At 39.4% G+C, this 18,378-nt stretch overlaps 5 protein-coding genes across 10 annotated transcripts; 3 read left to right on the forward strand and 2 right to left on the reverse strand.

The window, feature by feature from the left end:
• The first annotated feature begins 198 nt into the window (after positions 1–198).
• On the forward strand, positions 199–2,736 carry LOC106452248 (peroxisomal (S)-2-hydroxyacid oxidase GLO3). Of its 5 annotated transcripts, none has more exons than XM_013894308.3 (12): positions 199–358; positions 618–757; positions 846–970; positions 1,059–1,105; positions 1,177–1,254; positions 1,336–1,454; positions 1,543–1,600; positions 1,682–1,744; positions 1,823–1,892; positions 1,998–2,098; positions 2,186–2,290; positions 2,381–2,736. In XM_013894308.3, exons 2-12 carry the CDS (start codon positions 618–620, stop codon positions 2,558–2,560), a joined length of 1,086 nt encoding a protein of 361 aa, XP_013749762.3. In that variant the 5' UTR covers positions 199–358; the 3' UTR covers positions 2,561–2,736. The 5 variants fall into 5 exon arrangements, with proteins under 5 accessions (XP_013749762.3, XP_013749763.3, XP_013749764.3 ...); XM_013894309.3 differs by having other exon boundaries at positions 212–384; XM_013894310.3 differs by having other exon boundaries at positions 228–451.
• On the reverse strand, positions 2,678–10,508 carry LOC106452245 (nuclear pore complex protein NUP107). The gene is made up of 24 exons (XM_013894304.3): positions 10,255–10,508; positions 9,688–10,043; positions 9,362–9,431; positions 9,156–9,271; positions 8,959–8,990; positions 8,741–8,866; positions 8,108–8,266; positions 7,628–7,720; positions 7,348–7,515; positions 7,138–7,236; positions 6,276–6,493; positions 6,138–6,195; positions 5,970–6,058; positions 5,612–5,737; positions 5,380–5,502; positions 5,113–5,211; positions 4,819–5,007; positions 4,461–4,632; positions 4,230–4,380; positions 3,918–4,120; positions 3,566–3,707; positions 3,283–3,443; positions 2,972–3,088; positions 2,678–2,859 (listed from the first exon to the last, which is right to left on the reverse strand). Exons 1-24 carry the CDS (start codon positions 10,332–10,334, stop codon positions 2,788–2,790), a joined length of 3,219 nt encoding a protein of 1,072 aa, XP_013749758.3. The 5' UTR covers positions 10,335–10,508; the 3' UTR covers positions 2,678–2,787.
• A 164-nt stretch (positions 10,509–10,672) lies between these two features.
• LOC111215718 (protein FLUORESCENT IN BLUE LIGHT, chloroplastic-like) lies at positions 10,673–12,398 on the forward strand. Of its 2 annotated transcripts, none has more exons than XM_022719727.2 (4): positions 10,673–10,858; positions 11,205–11,371; positions 11,508–11,688; positions 11,770–12,398. In XM_022719727.2, the coding sequence occupies exons 1-4, from the start codon at positions 10,774–10,776 to the stop codon at positions 12,291–12,293; spliced, it is 957 nt and encodes a 318-aa protein (XP_022575448.2). In that variant the 5' UTR covers positions 10,673–10,773; the 3' UTR covers positions 12,294–12,398. The 2 variants fall into 2 exon arrangements, with proteins under 2 accessions (XP_022575448.2, XP_022575449.2); XM_022719728.2 differs by having other exon boundaries at positions 11,517–11,688.
• A 1,166-nt stretch (positions 12,399–13,564) lies between these two features.
• Positions 13,565–15,960, forward strand: LOC111215719 (exocyst complex component EXO70A1-like). The gene is made up of 2 exons (XM_022719729.2): positions 13,565–13,777; positions 13,868–15,960. Exon 2 carries the CDS (start codon positions 13,868–13,870, stop codon positions 15,719–15,721), a length of 1,854 nt encoding a protein of 617 aa, XP_022575450.2. The 5' UTR covers positions 13,565–13,777; the 3' UTR covers positions 15,722–15,960.
• Positions 15,961–16,093: 133 nt separating this feature from the next.
• Positions 16,094–17,761, reverse strand: LOC111215720 (sm-like protein LSM1B). The gene is made up of 5 exons (XM_022719730.2): positions 17,344–17,761; positions 16,823–16,891; positions 16,599–16,714; positions 16,449–16,511; positions 16,094–16,340 (listed from the first exon to the last, which is right to left on the reverse strand). Exons 1-5 carry the CDS (start codon positions 17,402–17,404, stop codon positions 16,263–16,265), a joined length of 387 nt encoding a protein of 128 aa, XP_022575451.1. The 5' UTR covers positions 17,405–17,761; the 3' UTR covers positions 16,094–16,262.
• Positions 17,762–18,378: the final 617 nt, after the last annotated feature.

Genomic DNA, 18,378 nt, shown 5'->3' on the forward strand with positions numbered 1-18,378 from the left:
ATGAGCTTGCAGCTAAAGGTGAAGATGGAGTTAAAAAGTGAACTGTTCTCACACCATGAAAGGCATTTCTTGATTTTCCACGTCCTCAATGGGCCTATGCGGCTATGCTTGCGATAGTTCATACATAAATTTAAATGTAGGGAAAATAGTCCATTTTGTAGAACCCACTTACATAATTATTGCAGGATCAATCATAGAGTAAGAGGTAGAGAACTATTGCAGGATCAATCATAGAGTAAGAGTTAGAGAACTATTGCAGGATCAATCATAGAGTAAGAGTTAGAGAACTATTGCAGGATCAATCAGAGAGTAAGAGTTTTTTTCTTGGACACCGACACCATATCCTAAAGCTAAATAGGTGAGACCAAGCAAAGACGAACCAAGGTCTCATTTGTCTTGGTCTTTGATCTCATTTGGTTTCAGTGTTGCTTCCTTTTCACTTTTGTTTAATGTATTTGCTTGTTTCTTCTTTTTCTACACCAGTTCTATTGATTGTTAAATAATATCTATCTATGGTATATGTATTAGTTTTCCCATTCTCCTTGTTGGATGATCATTGGAGCCGTGACTGACTAACTGTTTTTTTTTTTTTGTGCAAATTTCTTTCCTTGATTTAGATGGATCAGATCGTTAACGTGAATGAGTTTCAAGAGATGGCGAAACGGGCTCTCCCGAAGATGTACTATGATTACTTCTATGGAGGAGCAGAGGATGAACACACTGTCAAGGAGAACGTGGAAGCTTTCCATCGAATCATGTAGTGATTCCAATATATCAAATATCCTTTTGGTGACATTATAATAACCTCTTGAATCTGCCGTGTATTTTTCTGCTTTGATGTTAAGGTTTAGGCCTAGAGTCCTTGTTGATGTGAGCAAAATAGATATGTCTACAAGCGTATTGGGTTACCCTATCTCAGCTCCCATCATGATAGCTCCAGTAGCACTGCTTAAGTTGGCTCATCCAGAAGGTCTGTTCTAGTTAATGTTCATTACTTGCTGTCAACGTTATGTAATTATTGGTTTTGGCAAATGATTTGATTTTGACTTCTATGATAGGAGAAATAGCCACAGCTAGAGCTGCAGCTGCGTGTAACACGATCATGGTACTAAAGTGTTTTGCACTGTTTGAGTTTCTACAAGGTGATTATAATATATTTTCTGTGTGAATATTCAGATTGTATCATACATGGCTTCATGCACTATTGAGGAGGTTGCTTCAAGTTGTAACGCAGTTCGGTTTCTTCAAATATATGTAAGTACATAGTAATTTTAGTAGCTTTTATTATCCTTGAATGTACTTGTTTGGTGTAGACTTTAGGATATCTTGGTATAGGTGTTCAAGAAACACGAGATAGCTCAGATGGTGATCAGAGCTGAGAAAGCTGGATTCAAGGCCATTGTTCTTACTAATGCCCCTCGAATTGGTAAAAGGGAAGCAGATATAAAGAACAAGTAACACTCTGGACCTTACCTTTCATGAAACTCTTATCAAATAATAAAAGAAGTTTGTCAAATCATGTTTCAACGTTTTGTTCTGTAGAATGATATCTCCGCAACTGAAGAATTTTGGAGGTTTATTTCCAACTGAAGTCCAACCTGTGAGTAGAGTTTGAATTTAAATTTTCATGTAAACTGAAAGATTAACCAGTTTTTGACAAAGATTATAACCTCTCTCTCAGATTAAAGGTTCGGGACTTGAAACCTTGTCCTCCACGGCACTGGATTCTTCGTTTGGTTGGAAGGTATATATAATCGTTTTTGATGATTCTATTTGCGTCATTGAATACTAAACACAAGAATGTGAGGGCATTCCTTATTAGGACATCGAATGGCTCAGATCTATTACGAAGTTGCCAATACTGATTAAAGGAATACTCACACGTGAAGATGGTAAAGTTCATGTCTCATACTCTTTAATATATAGCATGCAACCTTACTATATAGAAACTCCAAGCCATATAGAAAAAAAAAACTTTGTATGATGGTATATGGCAGCTCTTAAGGCTGTTGAAGCTGGTGTAGATGGAATAGTTGTATCCAACCATGGGGGTCGCCAACTTGACTATTCACCAGCTACAATAACTGTTTTAGAAGAGGTAAACCCCATCAAACTAAACTTGATTTTGAACAAACTAATTCTTCTTGACGAAATACTGATTTTTTCTTTCTTTCTGAAACTGCAGGTTGTTCATGTTGTTCGAGGGAGGATTCCGGTTTTGTTTGATGGAGGAGTAAGACGAGGAACAGATGTTTTCAAAGCTCTGGCACTCGGAGCACAAGCTGTTCTTGTAAGCTTTCGAGTGTTTGGGATTTGGCATACATTTTTTTCAGGGTACTCTCTCGGTTTGATGTAATGACACTTTGGTTGGGTGATGCAGATAGGGAGGCCATTAGCTTATGCACTTGCAGCTAAGGGTGAAGATGGAGTGAAACAGGGGATCGAGATGTTGAAGAATGAGTTTGAGTTAACTATGGCACTTTCTGGTTGTCCCACCATTGGTGACATAACCAGAAACCATGTTAAGGCTGAGGCTGAGAGACTTCACTCTATGCTCTGATGTCTCAGAAACTTTATCAGACAGAGTGAAGCAACTATCAAGGAGAGTGATTACTTTGCGTGGACTTTGTGTGTTCTTTTTGTTGTTTGCTTGTATGAAAAGACAATGAGAGAAGGGTTTTCTGAAAGATGATCAAACTCTTTGATAAATAAATGGTAATAAAGGGAACTTTGATCTCTCAGCTTTCAACAAAACTATCACATTGTATATAAGTCTGCTAAGTGAAATCAAGATGATGAAAGATCCTCCTGGAGCTCCAACCGGGACAGACGATACTCTCTCTCAAACAGCATAAACTCCTGCAGTTGTATAGCATCAAAATCGTTTAGATGTCTCTCACTTACTAAGTATAACTAATTTGTAGAAGGAAGAGTAAAGGATGGCGAGCCTTTGATACAGGCTATTACTAACCTGTAACTGTAGCTGACTGAATAAAGAGAGAAACCCAGTTTCATCAGAAGCCACAAGCTCAATCAGTTCATCATGATCCTCAGGTGGATTTCCCGACTCCATAAGATAAACAGACACCTGCAAGTAAGTCGTTTAGAGAGGGCAAAGTCATCAAACCAGGAATATACAAGTAGGATTATGTTCAGCCTTCTTTCTCACTAATGTCAGAGACCAAAGACTTTTATATTCCCTTCGAAGAAGATTATCAGACACTTTTTTTGTATGTCCGCAGATACATATGGAATAGGCTAGTTGCAAATAAGAGGCATTACCTGCATAGATCGAAGAACGAGCTCTGGAAGACAGCATCTCCTACAGAGACCGCGGACAATATAAGTTGCAGGTGTTTCAAGCGAGCCCTCTTTGCTTGAATACCAAGCGTCTAGGCGGGATATATCCATTGTAACACCTGCCTGGAACCGGGTAAGCTCACCTGCAGGCAATTTTATTTTTTGATTGATGTTAGTGATTTCAACTGGAATGATACATCTACATGTCTCCATATTTATATGGAGAAAGGAGGTAAACCACAGTGAAGAGAAATACGTTCCCAACCTTTAAATCCGGCTGCCGCAACTGTACTTAAAATACCCCCGTCACTGGCATTATGTGGCCCAAGTCCATCACCTTCAGTTGCTAAACACCTGAGCACAACCTCGATGCAGTAGCTGTCCCTTGATGAAATGGATACATTTACCTGCAGCAAAGATCAATGTTAAGTAATACGTACCAGACTACTTTCGAGATTGTGCCACATCTTTAGAAAACACCCATTTCTATCGCATAACTATTTAAGACAAAAACTTGCGCCCAGGGTGTCTGGACACTATATAGGCCTGGGTGAGGCAAGAGCAAGGATAACGAGAAAAAGAACAGATGCAACCAGAACACTGGATTAAGGGAGTACCATTAACTGACGGTCTAAAACGACTTCCTCAGTGACAGAGGCGTAAAGCGCACTCATCAATGCCGCACAAATAGTGGCATCTGGGCGCAAACATTCACCAGAAGGCAAACAGAGCATCGCAGTTGCATGCAACTCAAGGAACATATTTTCTTCTGATTCGAATACATTGTCTTCGAGAAATGTTAACCATGGATTGTCTTTTCCTGTATAATGAGGTTCAAACTATCACATTTAACAGCATATTCAACATATGTAGAAATTGTTCTTCTTGCATACAAGTCGATCATATATTATAAGTATCACGCCACTTACTGAGGAGCAGTAACAAAGAAGAATCCAAAGTCTCTTTAGCTGCTACTATAGCTTTCTGATTTTCCTCTTCTGACAGATCAGTAACTTCAGCATTCTCTACTTGGAATTTGAGCCAGTTGCGATATTTTGCGTCACAGGAATAATATTCATTCTATTTAAAACAAAGAGATACAGAGTTAGACACTTAACTTTCTATGGAATAACAAAAAGAAAAAGTGCAGTGAAGCATACCCAGTCTTGGAACTCCTGCAAATTCTCGGAAACATAGTCCACGAGGGTATCTGTATTTTCTGAGAGTTGCTTCAGAGGTTCAGCAAGGAAACTAAGAAGTGTGTGTGCACCCACAGGAGTTGCAGGCACTCTCCACATGGAAATTAAAGCAAACTCTCGGAAAAGTATGTTGCTGTAGGGAGGGGAAAAGGAATAATACCATGAAACAGAGGCAAAAGTAAAGTAAATGGAATTGGAGACGGACACTTATCATATTAAAAAGGACTTCCGGTTCAATTAGTTCTACACAAAGGAATTGAGAAAAAAGGATAACTGAGTTGCAAATTAGCCTACATGTGTTAGTGTGTATTGAGCGTACCTGTGCATCAGAGATCGCAGGAGTAATTTGGAAGTGACATCCTTGACATCCTTTATAGTAGATGGAGGTGTAAAACAGAGCCACTGAATGGCTATGGCTTTTTGTAGACTCTGTTGACGATGCTGCTCTGCAACATCAACTGAGGGATCATATTTTGCAAGTTTGATTTCCCGGGACCTCGACAAAACCCTGTGAATGTTCCATAAAATTGCATTTTCTGAGTTTACTAGAGTAAAGTGTATCTCACTATTACCATATAGTAAACCAGGAAAAAAATCTAGACTATTTGTATACCTGTCAACTATTTCCTCAAAATTTCCTTGTGAGTCATCCACGTGAGAGAATGGCAAGTATTCCATAGCGGAGAGGAAGATTTTGTACTTCACATGTACGCTAGTTTTCAGGGTAGACGGAAACAAATGTCAAAGAATTTACATAATTCCATACACGTATAAGCAACGAGTGCTTGTCCGCAAACATAAATGTTTAGTTAATAGGATCACATAATGCAATATGAAAGACTCTCTTCCGATATTCCAACAGCTAATAATAACAAATTACCTGCTATGCATCCTTAGCTCCATCATGTGTACAAAAAGTTCAATGCAGCGGTGACCAGCAAGCTGAGATGCATATATTCCTACGAGTTCTTCATGTTGTTTTGAAAATAAGAACATCGAGTACCTGGCAGCATGTCACAGATCACTAGAAAGCACACTGAACGTAATATGAATGTAAACGTATGGTAGGTATTTAAATTCCAAAAAGGCGTGGATAACTCGAAGTGACTCACATATGAAGAATAAGATCGCCAACATTACTGAGCTTCTCCCTGTCCTTGATTTCATCAGCAAGCATATACCTAAGAACAAGCACCACGTGGGCACCGAACTTTATCATATGAGGATCGCCATGGGGCCTGCAAGATGCATAACATATATGAGTCAAATAAAAAATATAGTTATCTTTCTTCTTTGCAATAACCAAGGAACAACAGCAAATATGCAGAAGGTATCGTCAATAAGAAACCCCTACCACTTCCCTGAGTTGGGAGTCTTTTCGTTAATACGAATGAAATTAATCCTAACGGAAAACTATATCCCAAATTATTTTAAACAAGTGAAACTATTTATAGAAAAAATATTGATTACCTAAAATTGCTTTGATCATCTTCTAAGGGCGCGATCCATGACCATATTAAATCAAGAAGATGTGAGATATCCCCCTTCATAAGGTTCATCTGCAAAAGAAAGTATTAGGGATGGTTACGCACAATGGTTCCTACAGCTTGACGGAAACATGTTTGGCATCTAAGATACCTGTATTTGCCGGTGCTGCTCTTTGCATCCCCTGACAACAGCTTCGTGTACCATTTCCCTATGCCAAGAAAAAACAATACGTTGGCCTGTAGCTTTTTACGGGAAAGACAGAAAATTTATCAATATTTGCATGCATACCCTGAATGGAGTTTCTGAAGAAGAGCGGAAAGATCACGGGGTTGTTGGTTTAGAACATGGAGTGGCCAATCTTCGGGCCCCTGACAACCATTTTGCATAGTTTCAGGGCTTTCATCAAGACGGCTTCTAAACCTCTCTGCCAAGCCTGCCTTCGATTGAGCGAGTTCTAGATCAACTTGAACATCAAGCCATGATTTTGCCATCGCCCAGCAAGCTGACTGCAGAAAAATCACCGTTGAGGCTAAGATAATGCCAATACACGCAGCACATAGACTAAGCTACTCAGTATGTTGGAAATTGTAGCAGTTTCCAGTTATTCGAAGGTTTTGCAAAGGAAGGATAAAGATGAAAACAAGTACTGCCAATATCGCATACTGATACAAACGTTTCTATAAATCCAAAATCACTGAAAGTATATTCCCGAAAGAAGAAATCAAAGTGCGTTTTGGAAACTATTTAGGCTTTTTCTCTTCCAACATAACTAAAGTAAATGCCTTGATAGTTTTCCAAATCACACTTTGAATTCTTTTGATTATTTCCTTTATTCTTTCGGGAATAAATATGAACGGTTTAGGAATTAGGATTTTTAAAAACATTCGTATCATATATCAATTTATAAAACAGGAACCAAATATTTTACGAGTGAAGTGATAATTCAATTCAACAGGGACACACGTACAGGGTGGGACATATATAACTTAGGAAGAGAACTGAAGTTTCAAATAAGCACCTTAAAAGATAATGCTGCGAAACTTTCCATGACAACCAAGAAAACACGCTCAACTTTATAAATTCAAAATGGTAGCCAAGGGAATAAAGTTGAAATATGCTAAAAATCGGATTAAACAAATGTTCGTTTTACCTCCCAATCAGTACAAACTGGTAAGATGCGGTTCAGGTTGCTACATTGGTTTGCAAAAACAGCAACTTCATGTTTGCCGCCATCCTGCTCTGCGATTTTCTTCAGAAACAATTTTTTTAATAAGAAAAAGCGGTTTTTAGTTTCTCGTAGATGGTAAAAAATAATTTAGTTCATTTAGAAAGCAGCAAACCTATTAAGAATTCGTATTACCTCTGATGCGCAGTACGAAGCCCATTTCCAAAGACGCAGCTGTTTGCCAAAGCCACTTTCCAGTTCAATAGCTTGGAGAGTCCTATTTTTTCCATTCTTTATCAGTGCCTCGACAGAAGGAAACATGTCCATTCCAGAAAAAGGGCATAACGTTGCAGCTCTCCATGGCTGCCCAAGTATAAATAAAACCCAATATTATAGCTACACAGCAGAAAAAGGGTATAACGTTGCAGCTCTCCATGGGTGTAACTAAGAGAATTCATACACGTTGTAAAATTACCTGCCCAGCGGACCTGCAGAGATCACATGCCTCCTCTATTCTCCCAGCCCTTATCAAAATCCAAACATCCTCAAGAAGAGATTCATCTTGTTTCTGCCAAGGAAAGGTTGTTATTCAACAGCGATAGCAAGACCTTCGCAGCATAGATATAGACATCCACAGGAAGGCTAGACCATACAAAAGAAGCAATCACAATTGCTATATTATACGCCCTAGAACAAGCAACATAGTTATATAAAACTAAGTGAGAGGACAAACTATTAATTATGAAAACCAAAAATAGGTGGCAATTCTGACACATTTTCTTTCAGCCCTCTTTATCCACAGCTCATTGCTGTGTGGGCAGTTCCTCCAACATTGTTTAATGTATACCATATATTGCATATTACATGAACAAAATATAATCAAAGGTAAAACATGCCTACCAGCACTATGAAACATTAAATGAAACTAACTTCAACCTTAGCTGAACAGACTTACATTGTCATCAGGAAGAAGACGAGCGTGTTCACGAGTTGGAGCATCAAAGTCTAAATGGCGTACAGTGTCAGCGGCAGAGCCAGTTTTCTTGAGGTACCTTTGTGTGTGATGCCACACTCCAGCGTTAGGAAGATAAGTACCCACATGAGATCCCCGCACCTGAAAACAATTACATTTCCTTGTGACTAAATTATAATCGACTGTTAATTAGCTCTGTCAGTTTGAGAGTTTCATCACACAATTATTTAGCTAAGTTGAACAAAGCCAAGGAAACAGTACCAACACCCTAAATAGATGGCAAGTAGGAAACAAAAACACCCGAGTCTGATTTCAGAAGCAATAATATCGTCGAGGTATTCTCTAAGTTTCTCAGATTCCATTCATATACAACCAGATCAAGCATTCTCTAGGTGGAGAACAAATACTACTAGTGAGTTTACTAGTTCTGTTCCACTTCTGTTCCTTGTAATCGTGATGAAAGTTACAGTAACCACAATAAAATTATTGAGCTTACTAATTATCCTACGAATGAGCTCTACCTAGGAATAAATGACCACATCAAACAATCAAGCATCATGCCGAAATGAGACTGGTAAAGTAGTATATTGAAAAAGAATATACTAAAATAGACACCTTCCTTTCCAAATCAAGTGATTTGGAAGCTAGTTCTTCTAGCCACAGGACTATCCGAAGGCATAGCTGAGCTGTATGGTCGTTTACAACAAACTGACAAGCCTCCAAATGAGATGTTGATGGTGACTGCACACATTAAACAAAGTCACATAAGTTCATTCGTAAGTGTACTAGATAGGAATGAATCATTTGGAAAAGTATTAAGAAATATGCATTACCATAATCAGTTCCTCTGGAACTTCTTCAGTAGCTGCAAGAACAAAGACATATCATCAATAATACCCTCTCTAGGTAAACATGAAAGTATCACATGACACACACAGCTTTAACAGACATCAGTAATCAAAGTGAACACAATGCCTACCCTATTCCAAAACGCCCAAGAAAATAGATAAATGGAGCTGAGTTTCCTAACCTTTTCCATATAAGTTCCATAGAAGTGACCAGGAGGCAGCCTCACCAAGCAAAAGCTGAGCCTTCTGTCTCATAAGTTTATCCTCCACAACCCGATGTCTTATATCTGATCCATACCTGTAGATAACAGAAAAGGCAATGAACAAGAAAGAAAAGGTTGAAATTGCAGAAGCTTGACGGTCCACCTCTCAGACCCAGAAGACTTACCTAATTGATTGTGAAACATCCCTGCATGACTCCTCAAGTCTTAATATAAGATCTGGAATGGGCATAAGTCCTGCAGAACCAAGACGTCATAATTACAATAAGAGATAAACCAGACACAAATGAGACTCTAGAAACTAGGTAAAGGGAATCCTATGAGCCCAAAGTTAAAATGCTAAAACAATACAACCTAGAAACAGGAACATTGCTTAGTTGAGATTTTTTGGAAAAAAATGATAACCACACACGCATGCACTAACACACTCAAATATCTGCCAATTCATGTATATACAATTACTTCAAAATGAAGATAAATATATCATACAAACCTTGAAGAGCAGAATCGAACAGGGAAGCAAATAGAGCAAAGGTCGTATCTCCACTCTCGGCCAACTCATCATTCTCAATCTTGCAAGCCTTCAGTGACTGACTTTCCACTCGTCGAAACAAAGCCTCATCATCACCATCCATAATTCCAGCACTCTCCCTCTTGGAAGCAGAGAGCGGATTCGCAGGTGTCCCTTGGTAAAGATCGGTGTGAAAGCTGTCAACCTCTTCTTTAATGTTTTCAAGAAGCAAGGCTGTGTTTGTTGGACTGTGAATGGAATGCCCATCATACAGTAATCTGTTCTCACTGACATTGGGACTCGAGAATTCCTCATGTGGCGATGTAGAGTGTCTCTTCCTGCACATGTAAAGAACACAAAAAGTCTAAAACCATAAAACAAACGAGAGAATCCAAAACCTCAAAAAAGAATTCAACTTTTGCTACAAATAACCAATGTAGACTGTGCTTTACAATCAAGTCACAACCCAATCCATCTAAAAATTCCAAACAATCAAAGCTAATCGAGAATGGTTAGCCAAATTGGATAAAGAGTAGTCGGGATCTTTACCCATAACGACGGAACTGATCCCTAACAGTGAGGACCTCGGGGTCGAAGTAGCTAGGAGAAGTGTCCATATCCATCTCCATTTCTTCCCCCCAACGAAATCAAACCTCAAAGTTGCAAAGCTCGAGCGTCGATTAGGGGTTTTGCTCGTTAAAATCTAAAACCCTATTAAAATCTCTCCGCCGCCTAGTGGAAGACTTCGCCGGCACCACACTACTCGGGAACACTCGCACGCGGCTAGATTGATTTAAAGCAAAAAAAGGCCCGTTAAAACGCCGCGTTTCAACTTTGAAGCTCAGTTAAAGGGTATCACTGTAATTAAACATGATACGGAACTATCTCGCGAGCAAAAAGCTGGTCAAAACGCGGCGTTTCAACTTTTAAGCTCGGTGTAAGGGTATAAGTGTAATTAAATAGAAAAACAGGGGCAGATTAAAACGCCGTTTTATAAAACAGCGAGCGAAAGCGGGTTTAAGCTCTCTCTCCAAAGCGTTGTTGTTCTATCCTCTCTGAGCTTCGGAGATGGCGACGATTATCCGGTGTTGCTCCTCCTTCTCCCATACTTCCGACGGCAGAGCTCCGCCGCGAGACAGATCTCGAAGTCTAGGTTAGCTCATTGTCTGGATCAGAATTCTAATTCACAGTCTCAGTTGCTTAGTGAGTGATCCTCGTGAGGCATCAGAATCTCAGAAATTGAACATGTTTTTAGCATTTTGGGAATTGTCCGGTTGCTGAGAATATGTTCAGGTGTAGTATAGATAGCATTGGTGTGTAGTAAGAGTGACTTCTTGATTTGAGATCGTTGTTGTTCTCATTTGTATTGGTGTCCCAAGAAGAGCTTAGAAAGCAAACGAAACGACTTTACTGGTTTTAACTTGTGTTGTTTGCCTTCCTATAAAGTAGTTCAAGCTCGTCGCGTGTGTCATACTTATTTTGCCATTGCTTTGTTTCAGAGACTGGAAAGTCTATTGGCTACTCCTTAGTCAGAGCACCTGGAGCTTATTATCCTATCTCCAAGATTAAACCTTTGTCTACTAATCCCAAGGAGCGTGAAAGCAAGGGAGTCTTACAAACACCATTAGGCAGTGTAGATGATTTTGACAAGTTATCAGCTTTTGAGGTATGTTGGTTAGTTCCACGATATGTAGCTATGTCCAGCTTAAGAAACATATGAGTTTTCTGTTCTTTGAATACCAACACTGTTTGTTCCTGTTGTTAAGTTTTCAATTGTGATAGTAAAGCCTTTAGACATATAGATGTGGCAGGGAATTGGGAGGGTCAAGTTACCGGTGATGGCAGTGTTGTTCACAAACTCCCTTCTGATGGGTACACCACTTGAAGCTTTGGCTGCTGAGTTATGTGAGACTGAGAGTGAGAGCTCCATCTTCAGCATGCCATTTTTGTTGCTTGTTGCTCTTGTTGGAGCCACTGTTGGAGGTAAGTAACGTTGCCCCCTTCCTTCTTGTATGCTTCTATGGACTGTTTTGATTAACACTTTCTTGTGGTGCACTAAACCAGGGTTGCTTGCTCGCCAGAGGAAAGGGGAGTTACAGAGGTTAAACGAACAACTACGGCAGATCAACGCAGCTCTCAGGAGACAAGCGAAAATCGAGTCTTACGCACCAGGCTTAAGTTACGCACCAGCAGGAGCTAGAATCCCAGAGAATGAGATCATTGTGGAGCCAAAGAAACATGAGTTGATCTCCAAGTTGAAAACAGGAAAGACCTTTCTGAGGAATCAAGAGCCAGAGAAAGCTTTTGAAGAGTTCAAGACAGCTTTGGAACTTGCACAGAATCTCAGAGACCCCGTCGAAGAAAAGAAGGCTGCCAGAGGCTTAGGCGCTTCGCTGCAACGCCAAGGGAAGTACAGAGATGCCATACAGTATCACAACATGGTGCTTGCCATCTCGAAGAGGGAAGGGGAAGATTCTGGAAGCACTGAAGCGTATGGAGCTATCGCAGATTGTTACACTGAGCTAGGAGATCTCGAGAAAGCCGGGAAGTATTATGACACCTACATTGCTCGGTTAGAGACGGACTGATTTCATCCGCATTGTCTTTTTGTATGTTTGTTGTGTTCATGTCAAAATCATATAAAATGGATATCTGAATCCCTTTTATTGAATGTAATTTGGTTTGTCTTACAATCCATAGCTAAGCCTACAACTGAAGATAAAATTTTCTATAGATAACTTAAGTGAGAGAAGACAGACACACAAACAAGCAAGCTCTGGAGCAAAAAAAAAAAAGCAAAGAAACTTGAGAGTTGAGACAGCCAGACAGGTGACATCGGCGCCACAGCCTCGGGCCCAAGCCCAAATTAAAACGACGCCGTTGAACCCGTGAATAATTAAGGGACCATTTTTCTGACGAACATATTATGCGGGTCCCAGACGTGTAATAATGTGTTAGTCCGGTCTTGTGGCTGATTTCTAAGTTCATGGACCCGATTAATATAATTGATAAAAGATATCTTATATTTTATAATTATTTTGTTAATAGTTATGTGAGATCTATCAATTTTTGAAATGAAATTACCAGTTTGTTTTGATTCTGGTTTAACTTGTTTTGAAACATTTAATAACCTAAATGCTAAGAATAGATACATATGCGAGTTGTATTCTTTTTCTTTTAGTTAAGCAGGTATGGTCCACCAACCACATCTCGGTATCAGGTTTGACAATGAACATGTATTTTAGCTGGTTTTCGACTATTCAAAAACATATTAAAAGAAGGGGAAAATAGCATTTCCATTATAATAATTTGGAAAAAAATTCTCGCCAAATTAGTACGTTCTTATCCACAGGTAATTTGATTACAAAAAATGTCAAAATATAATATTGATGTCCTTGCCAACACTGTCCAACCACGTCATAGTACTTTCAACTTTGGAAGAAAACAAAAACAAAAATTATAAATAATGAAATTCTGATTCCTGAATTTATTAGCACGGAAACTAATACACTAATTTGTTTTCTAATATTTTTTGAACGGCTACATTGATTTGTTTTTTTTTTCAAAATAAATTATTTCACAAATTTTCTTTTACTTATGATTAAGATAAGGAATTCAAAAAGAAAGTTTCCAAAATTACTGGATTCAAATAATAACCCCACTACAAATCAAAAGATCATAATAAGACATGATTGGACTATCAACATGTGTCTCTTTTAAAAGAAAGTGGGGGCTTTTTTAGTTTAGGCATAATAGCATTTATTACAAGATTTTCACCAGTTAAGAAGCTTGTCGGAAAGTTATAAAAAATTTCCGGGAAATTGCACCGCCGGCGAGTAATTCGGAAAGTTACACGAGCAGAAAGTTGAAAAGTCCCAAAAAGACTATTTTTCCACACACACAAAAAAAAAAAAACAATACTACAATACAAAAAACAGACAGCTTGTTGCTTTATTACAAGAAGACTTCTTCAGATGAACAAAACGATATTTATTTTATTAAAAAAATAATAATAGCTAGAGTTTGGTTTCTTACAAGTATCTCCTTGAGGCGTATCTGAATCCGAAAAGAGGTGAATGATTCTTATTAGTTAGGATTCAACTCTTAGCTGTTTCTCTCTTTCTGTTGGTTTGATTTTTTTGCTCTCTGATTGATTTTTCAGATGGAATCACCGGAGAACAGTGTTGGTTTCGATTCCGACGGCTCGTTAGAGACGGCGGAGAGGATAATACTCCGATGGGACTCAACAGCTTCCGAAGAAGCGAGAGGGAAGATGATATTCCAAAGCGATCGTGACGAAGTAGATCGGTTCTTGAGAGCCGTAGATGAAATCCAACGGTCCGTGTCATCTCTCTCCTTCTCCTCTCCTCCTTCCTTTTCCTCCGCCGCCACCGATGACCAAGAAGTCAAAGCCAACTCAGCTCTCCAAATCGCGATGGCTAGGCTCGAGGAAGAGTTCCGCAACATCCTCCTCTCCCAAACATCAGTCTTCGAGCCTGACTCTCTCTTCCTCGAGGAGTCATCAGTCTCCTGCGAAGACAGCACTGATGCTCCCCCCGAAGAAGAACAAGAAGGTTCCGATTCCAATTCCGGTTCAAGCAGGTTAACGCGTAGGAGAAGCAGCTACAGATCCACAAGCAGCATACGCGAGATGGATCTCATCTCACCAGAAGCAGTTTCCGACTTGAGATCGATCGTTCAGAGAATGGTCGCTGCGGGATACTCCCGCGAATGCATCCAGGTGTACGGAAACGTCCGCAAATCCGCAATGGATACGATCCTCAAGCAGCTAGGGATCGTCAAGATCAGCATCGGAGACGTGCAGAAGCTCGAGTGGGAAGTGGTGGAAGGAAAAATCAGGAAGTGGATCCGCGCAGCTAAAGTCTGCGTGAGGATCGTCTTCTCAAGCGAGAAGAGACTCTGTTCCGACCTCTTCGACGAACCGATGGATGCCACGTGTTTCATGGAGACGGTGAAAACGTCCGCTCTACGCCTCTTTACTTTCCCCGAAGCGATAAGCATCAGCAGAAGATCGCCCGAGAAGCTTTTCAAGATTCTCGATCTGCACGATGCTATGGGTGACATGATGCCCGACATCGAAGCGATTTTCGACTCGGATGATGATTCATCATCATCGCGAGCCGTCTACCTCCAAGCTGGGGAGATTCAGACCAGGCTCGCGGAGGCGGCGAGAGGGATACTCTCGGAGTTCGAAAACGCCGTCCTCCGCGAGCCGTCTGTAGTCCCCGTCCCTGGAGGGACTATCCATCCTCTGACGAGGTATGTAATGAACTACATCAGCTTGATATCCGATTACAAGCAGACTCTCAACAACCTTATTGTGTCGGATCCTTCGACCGGATCCGATCCCAACCCCAACGCGCCGGTGATTGACTTCACCGAGCTGGACGGTAAGTCACCGTTGGCGTTGCATCTGATCTGGCTGATCATGGTGCTGCATTTCAACTTGGAAGAGAAGTCGCACCACTACAGAGACGCGTCTCTAGCTCACATATTCATCATGAACAACATTCATTACATAGTCCAGAAGGTGAAAGGATCGCCGGAGCTGAGGGAGATGATCGGAGACCATTATTTGAGGAAACTCACGGGGATATTCAGGCACGCGGCGACTAACTACCAGAGATCGACGTGGGTCAGAGTACTGAATAGCTTGAGAGACGAAGGGTTGCACGTGAGTGGGAGTTTCTCGTCTGGTGTTTCGAGGAGCGCGTTGAGAGAGAGGTTTAAAGCGTTTAATGCAATGTTGGAAGATGTTCATAGGAGTCAGTCTACGTGGTCGGTTCCGGATGCGCAGCTTAGAGAGGAGCTGAGGATATCTTTGTCTGAGCATTTGATCCCGGCTTATAGATCGTTTCTTGGGAGGTTTAGGGGGAATATAGAGAGTGGGAGACATCCGGAGAACTACTTGAAGTATTCGGTTGAAGATATTGACAGGATCGTTCTTGATTTCTTTGAAGGGTATGCACACCCGCCAAACTTGAGGAGACGATGATGAAAGAAGAAGATTTGGAGAGGTTTACTTGCTCTCTTTTGTTTTGTTTTGGTTCTTTTGGTTCTCAGCCATGTTAGGATGTTGTTGTAGGATAGAGCCATTCTTTGAATTTTTATTCACGGGTTAGTTCCCTATTGTGCCCGTTGGAATAATCTTCAGGTAAACATACATCTGTGTTGTTGTTGTTTTGTGTCATATGTATACTCTTCTTTTGATCAATCTACGTTGTTGTTTGTGTACTTTTTTGCTATAGCCAACGATACCATGTCTGAACAAGGGCCTTTGTTTGCAAAGTGTTAGCCAACGATCAGAGCTTTTCTTCAGAAGTTCACTAAAGAAAAGACTTTGGGCATTGTCAACCAAATTGCAATATTAGGAAAAGACTTATGAAATTTTTATAGATCCGAAGACGAGATTACACGCATATTATTTTTGTCATATTGCATTCAAAATGAAAAAAGAGACCTACTTCCACAAACCAAGAAGGCTCTTCATAAAACTTGTGAGCCAAAGAAGAGCATCAAGGCAAGAATGAATAGGGTTAATCGAAGTCAAGAAACTCCATTCTCTTCCTCATTGTTCCTCTCAGCTCACTCGCTTCCCTCTCCACTTTTTGCGCCTACACCAGAACACACAGTCCCCAGAATCAAATCATCAGCAACATTAGCAAGTTAATCAGTTTGTTACTTATACGTGGGAAGTTATAATATCTAATGTGATGACTAACCCTTTTAATCTCTGTCTCTGAGACACGAATCATATTTGGAGGAAGCTCCTCTCTCTCAGTGTCCTATAAAACACATGGTTTTAACCCCAAATAAGTAACTGGAGATACTACAAAGTTAAATAACCAACAAGACGTGGAGAGGAGTCTAACCAGGTCACCAATGAGAACAACATTCTCTCCACGGATTACATAGAGGCCTAGAGGAATGTCGCAGTATTGCTCACCAACAATCACCCTCTCGCAAGCACCTTCTAGAACCGCATTGGCTGTAAATTGATACCAAATAAACATGCTAGCTATAAGTCTCTCTCTCTCTCTCTAACACTAGTAAGACTATCATAACTGCAGAAGAATGAAAAAGAAAAAGTGAATACCAAATTGATCAAATGAACGGAGGGTTCCCATTAGCTTTCTACCATCCCTAAGGAGCACAAGAATCTTTCCTACACCATCAAGAGCAGAGGCCAACATCAATAAGTAACGGATGCACAAATGATTTACATTCAAAAGCAAATAACTCCAAATTAGATATTCAGAATAAACCACCATACCCCCAAAAAATCTACAAACTGAAAGACTAAACTCGAATATAAATGCTTAAGCTTAAGAGTGAATCAAATTCAAAACAGGTTAAATTATATACTTCTAAAGTTGAATCATCAATGAACAATCTGAATTGACCTAAGAGGAGATAAGACAACACAAACACTGAACTGACCCAACTTTGAATAATGCGGCAGAAATTAACTAGACTAGTTAACAGTAATAAGAAGTCAAAACCGAACACAAACACTGAGTTGTTTGGAAGATAAACCTCTCAGGTGCATTAAGAGCCTTGAGTACACATACAAAACATAAAGTTCTGTAAATCAGAGAGGAAGAGAGAAAAGATTACTGTCGAGATAACTAGCGAGTGAAGTTGAAAGGTAAATATCTTCAGGACCAGCCCACGACATCGTCACTGACTCTAACCGCTCGAAACTGAAGTAAAAGGTTTGGTCTTTCTATAAAAACACAAACGATTCAATGTTTTCAGATCCCAGCTGAGGAGATAGGATCGTCTAATCGAACGGAGGAGGAGGAAAGAAAAATCTGAGATTAGGGTTGTTTGAGTGAGCAAAGGGTAAAAAGCTTAAGGAAAGCGATAGAAAGATCGGGACTTTCTACGATAGATCGGAACACGGAGAAGGGTTTGTCAAAAAAATATAAAACCCAGATCCGATCGCACTTTGATGAGAGAAGATAGGTGGAGAAGGTAATAGGAAGGCGATCAAGTCGACCACTGGTTCTTAAATATTCATTGTTTATCCTTTTATGGAGCTAGGGTAAAGATGTCAAAGTTTTTTTTTTTTAACAAAGTGTCAAAGATTTTATAACTAGATTAATAGATAACAAAAACAAATACTTCTAATAGTTTATAAGTCAATTTTCTCAAATGACTATTTTCAAGTTTTTTGTCACAAACATAATTTTTGATGAAGAAAATGATCAATATAGTCTGTTTTATTTTAAGAAAATTAATATTTATTTTTTATATTTAAAATTTTGAAATCATATCTTCAAAACTTCACTTCTTAACTCTAAACTTAAGTTTAGATTAGTTAATCTTACAGTAAAAAGTTAAGAAAATTTATTCTGAGGGCTATTTTGTCAAAATAAACTAAAAAGAACTATCATATGAAATTTCTCTAGGTTAAAACTCTTATAAATAGTTTATAGCTCTTATAAATAGTTTTTAAGTCCTTATAATAATTTGGAGCTTGTATTTTTTTGAACACCTTGGAGCTTGTATATATGATCTAAAGATCTTATAAATAATATTTCCTCTTTTAAAAACACTTATTTTTTATTTTTGAACTTTTACAATTCATTTTATATTTAAGAAATGATTAATAAAGCTTTCTAAATAATTATATATGTCTTAAAAATC

The sequence above is a fragment of the Brassica napus genome, chromosome A5, assembly GCF_020379485.1.
Source record: "Brassica napus cultivar Da-Ae chromosome A5, Da-Ae, whole genome shotgun sequence".
Taxonomy (NCBI): Eukaryota; Viridiplantae; Streptophyta; class Magnoliopsida; order Brassicales; family Brassicaceae; genus Brassica; species Brassica napus.

Excerpts from the sequence above, each read along its gene's own strand:
- LOC106452248 (XM_022719726.2), top strand. Across the intron at positions 1,255-1,335 it reads TTCGGTTTCTTCAAATATAT|GTGTTCAAGAAACACGAGAT; the intron begins GTAAGTACATAG and ends ATCTTGGTATAG. Across the intron at positions 1,893-1,997 it reads AATACTCACACGTGAAGATG|CTCTTAAGGCTGTTGAAGCT; the intron begins GTAAAGTTCATG and ends GGTATATGGCAG.
- LOC106452245 (XM_013894304.3), bottom strand. The coding sequence starts at position 10,334 with ATGGAGATGGATATGGACACTTCTCCTAGCTACTTCGACCCCGAGGTC. Across the intron at positions 8,991-9,155 it reads ATGGAACTTATATGGAAAAG|CTACTGAAGAAGTTCCAGAG; the intron begins GTTAGGAAACTC and ends TTGTTCTTGCAG. Across the intron at positions 8,867-8,958 it reads TTCCAGAGGAACTGATTATG|TCACCATCAACATCTCATTT; the intron begins GTAATGCATATT and ends TAATGTGTGCAG.
- LOC111215718 (XM_022719727.2), top strand. The coding sequence starts at position 10,774 with ATGGCGACGATTATCCGGTGTTGCTCCTCCTTCTCCCATACTTCCGAC. Across the intron at positions 11,372-11,507 it reads ACAAGTTATCAGCTTTTGAG|ATGTGGCAGGGAATTGGGAG; the intron begins GTATGTTGGTTA and ends TTAGACATATAG. Across the intron at positions 11,689-11,769 it reads TGTTGGAGCCACTGTTGGAG|GGTTGCTTGCTCGCCAGAGG; the intron begins GTAAGTAACGTT and ends GCACTAAACCAG.
- LOC111215719 (XM_022719729.2), top strand. The coding sequence starts at position 13,868 with ATGGAATCACCGGAGAACAGTGTTGGTTTCGATTCCGACGGCTCGTTA.
- LOC111215720 (XM_022719730.2), bottom strand. The coding sequence starts at position 17,404 with ATGTCGTGGGCTGGTCCTGAAGATATTTACCTTTCAACTTCACTCGCT. Across the intron at positions 16,715-16,822 it reads CCGTTCATTTGATCAATTTG|CCAATGCGGTTCTAGAAGGT; the intron begins GTATTCACTTTT and ends ATCAATTTACAG. Across the intron at positions 16,512-16,598 it reads TTGTTCTCATTGGTGACCTG|GACACTGAGAGAGAGGAGCT; the intron begins GTTAGACTCCTC and ends TGTGTTTTATAG.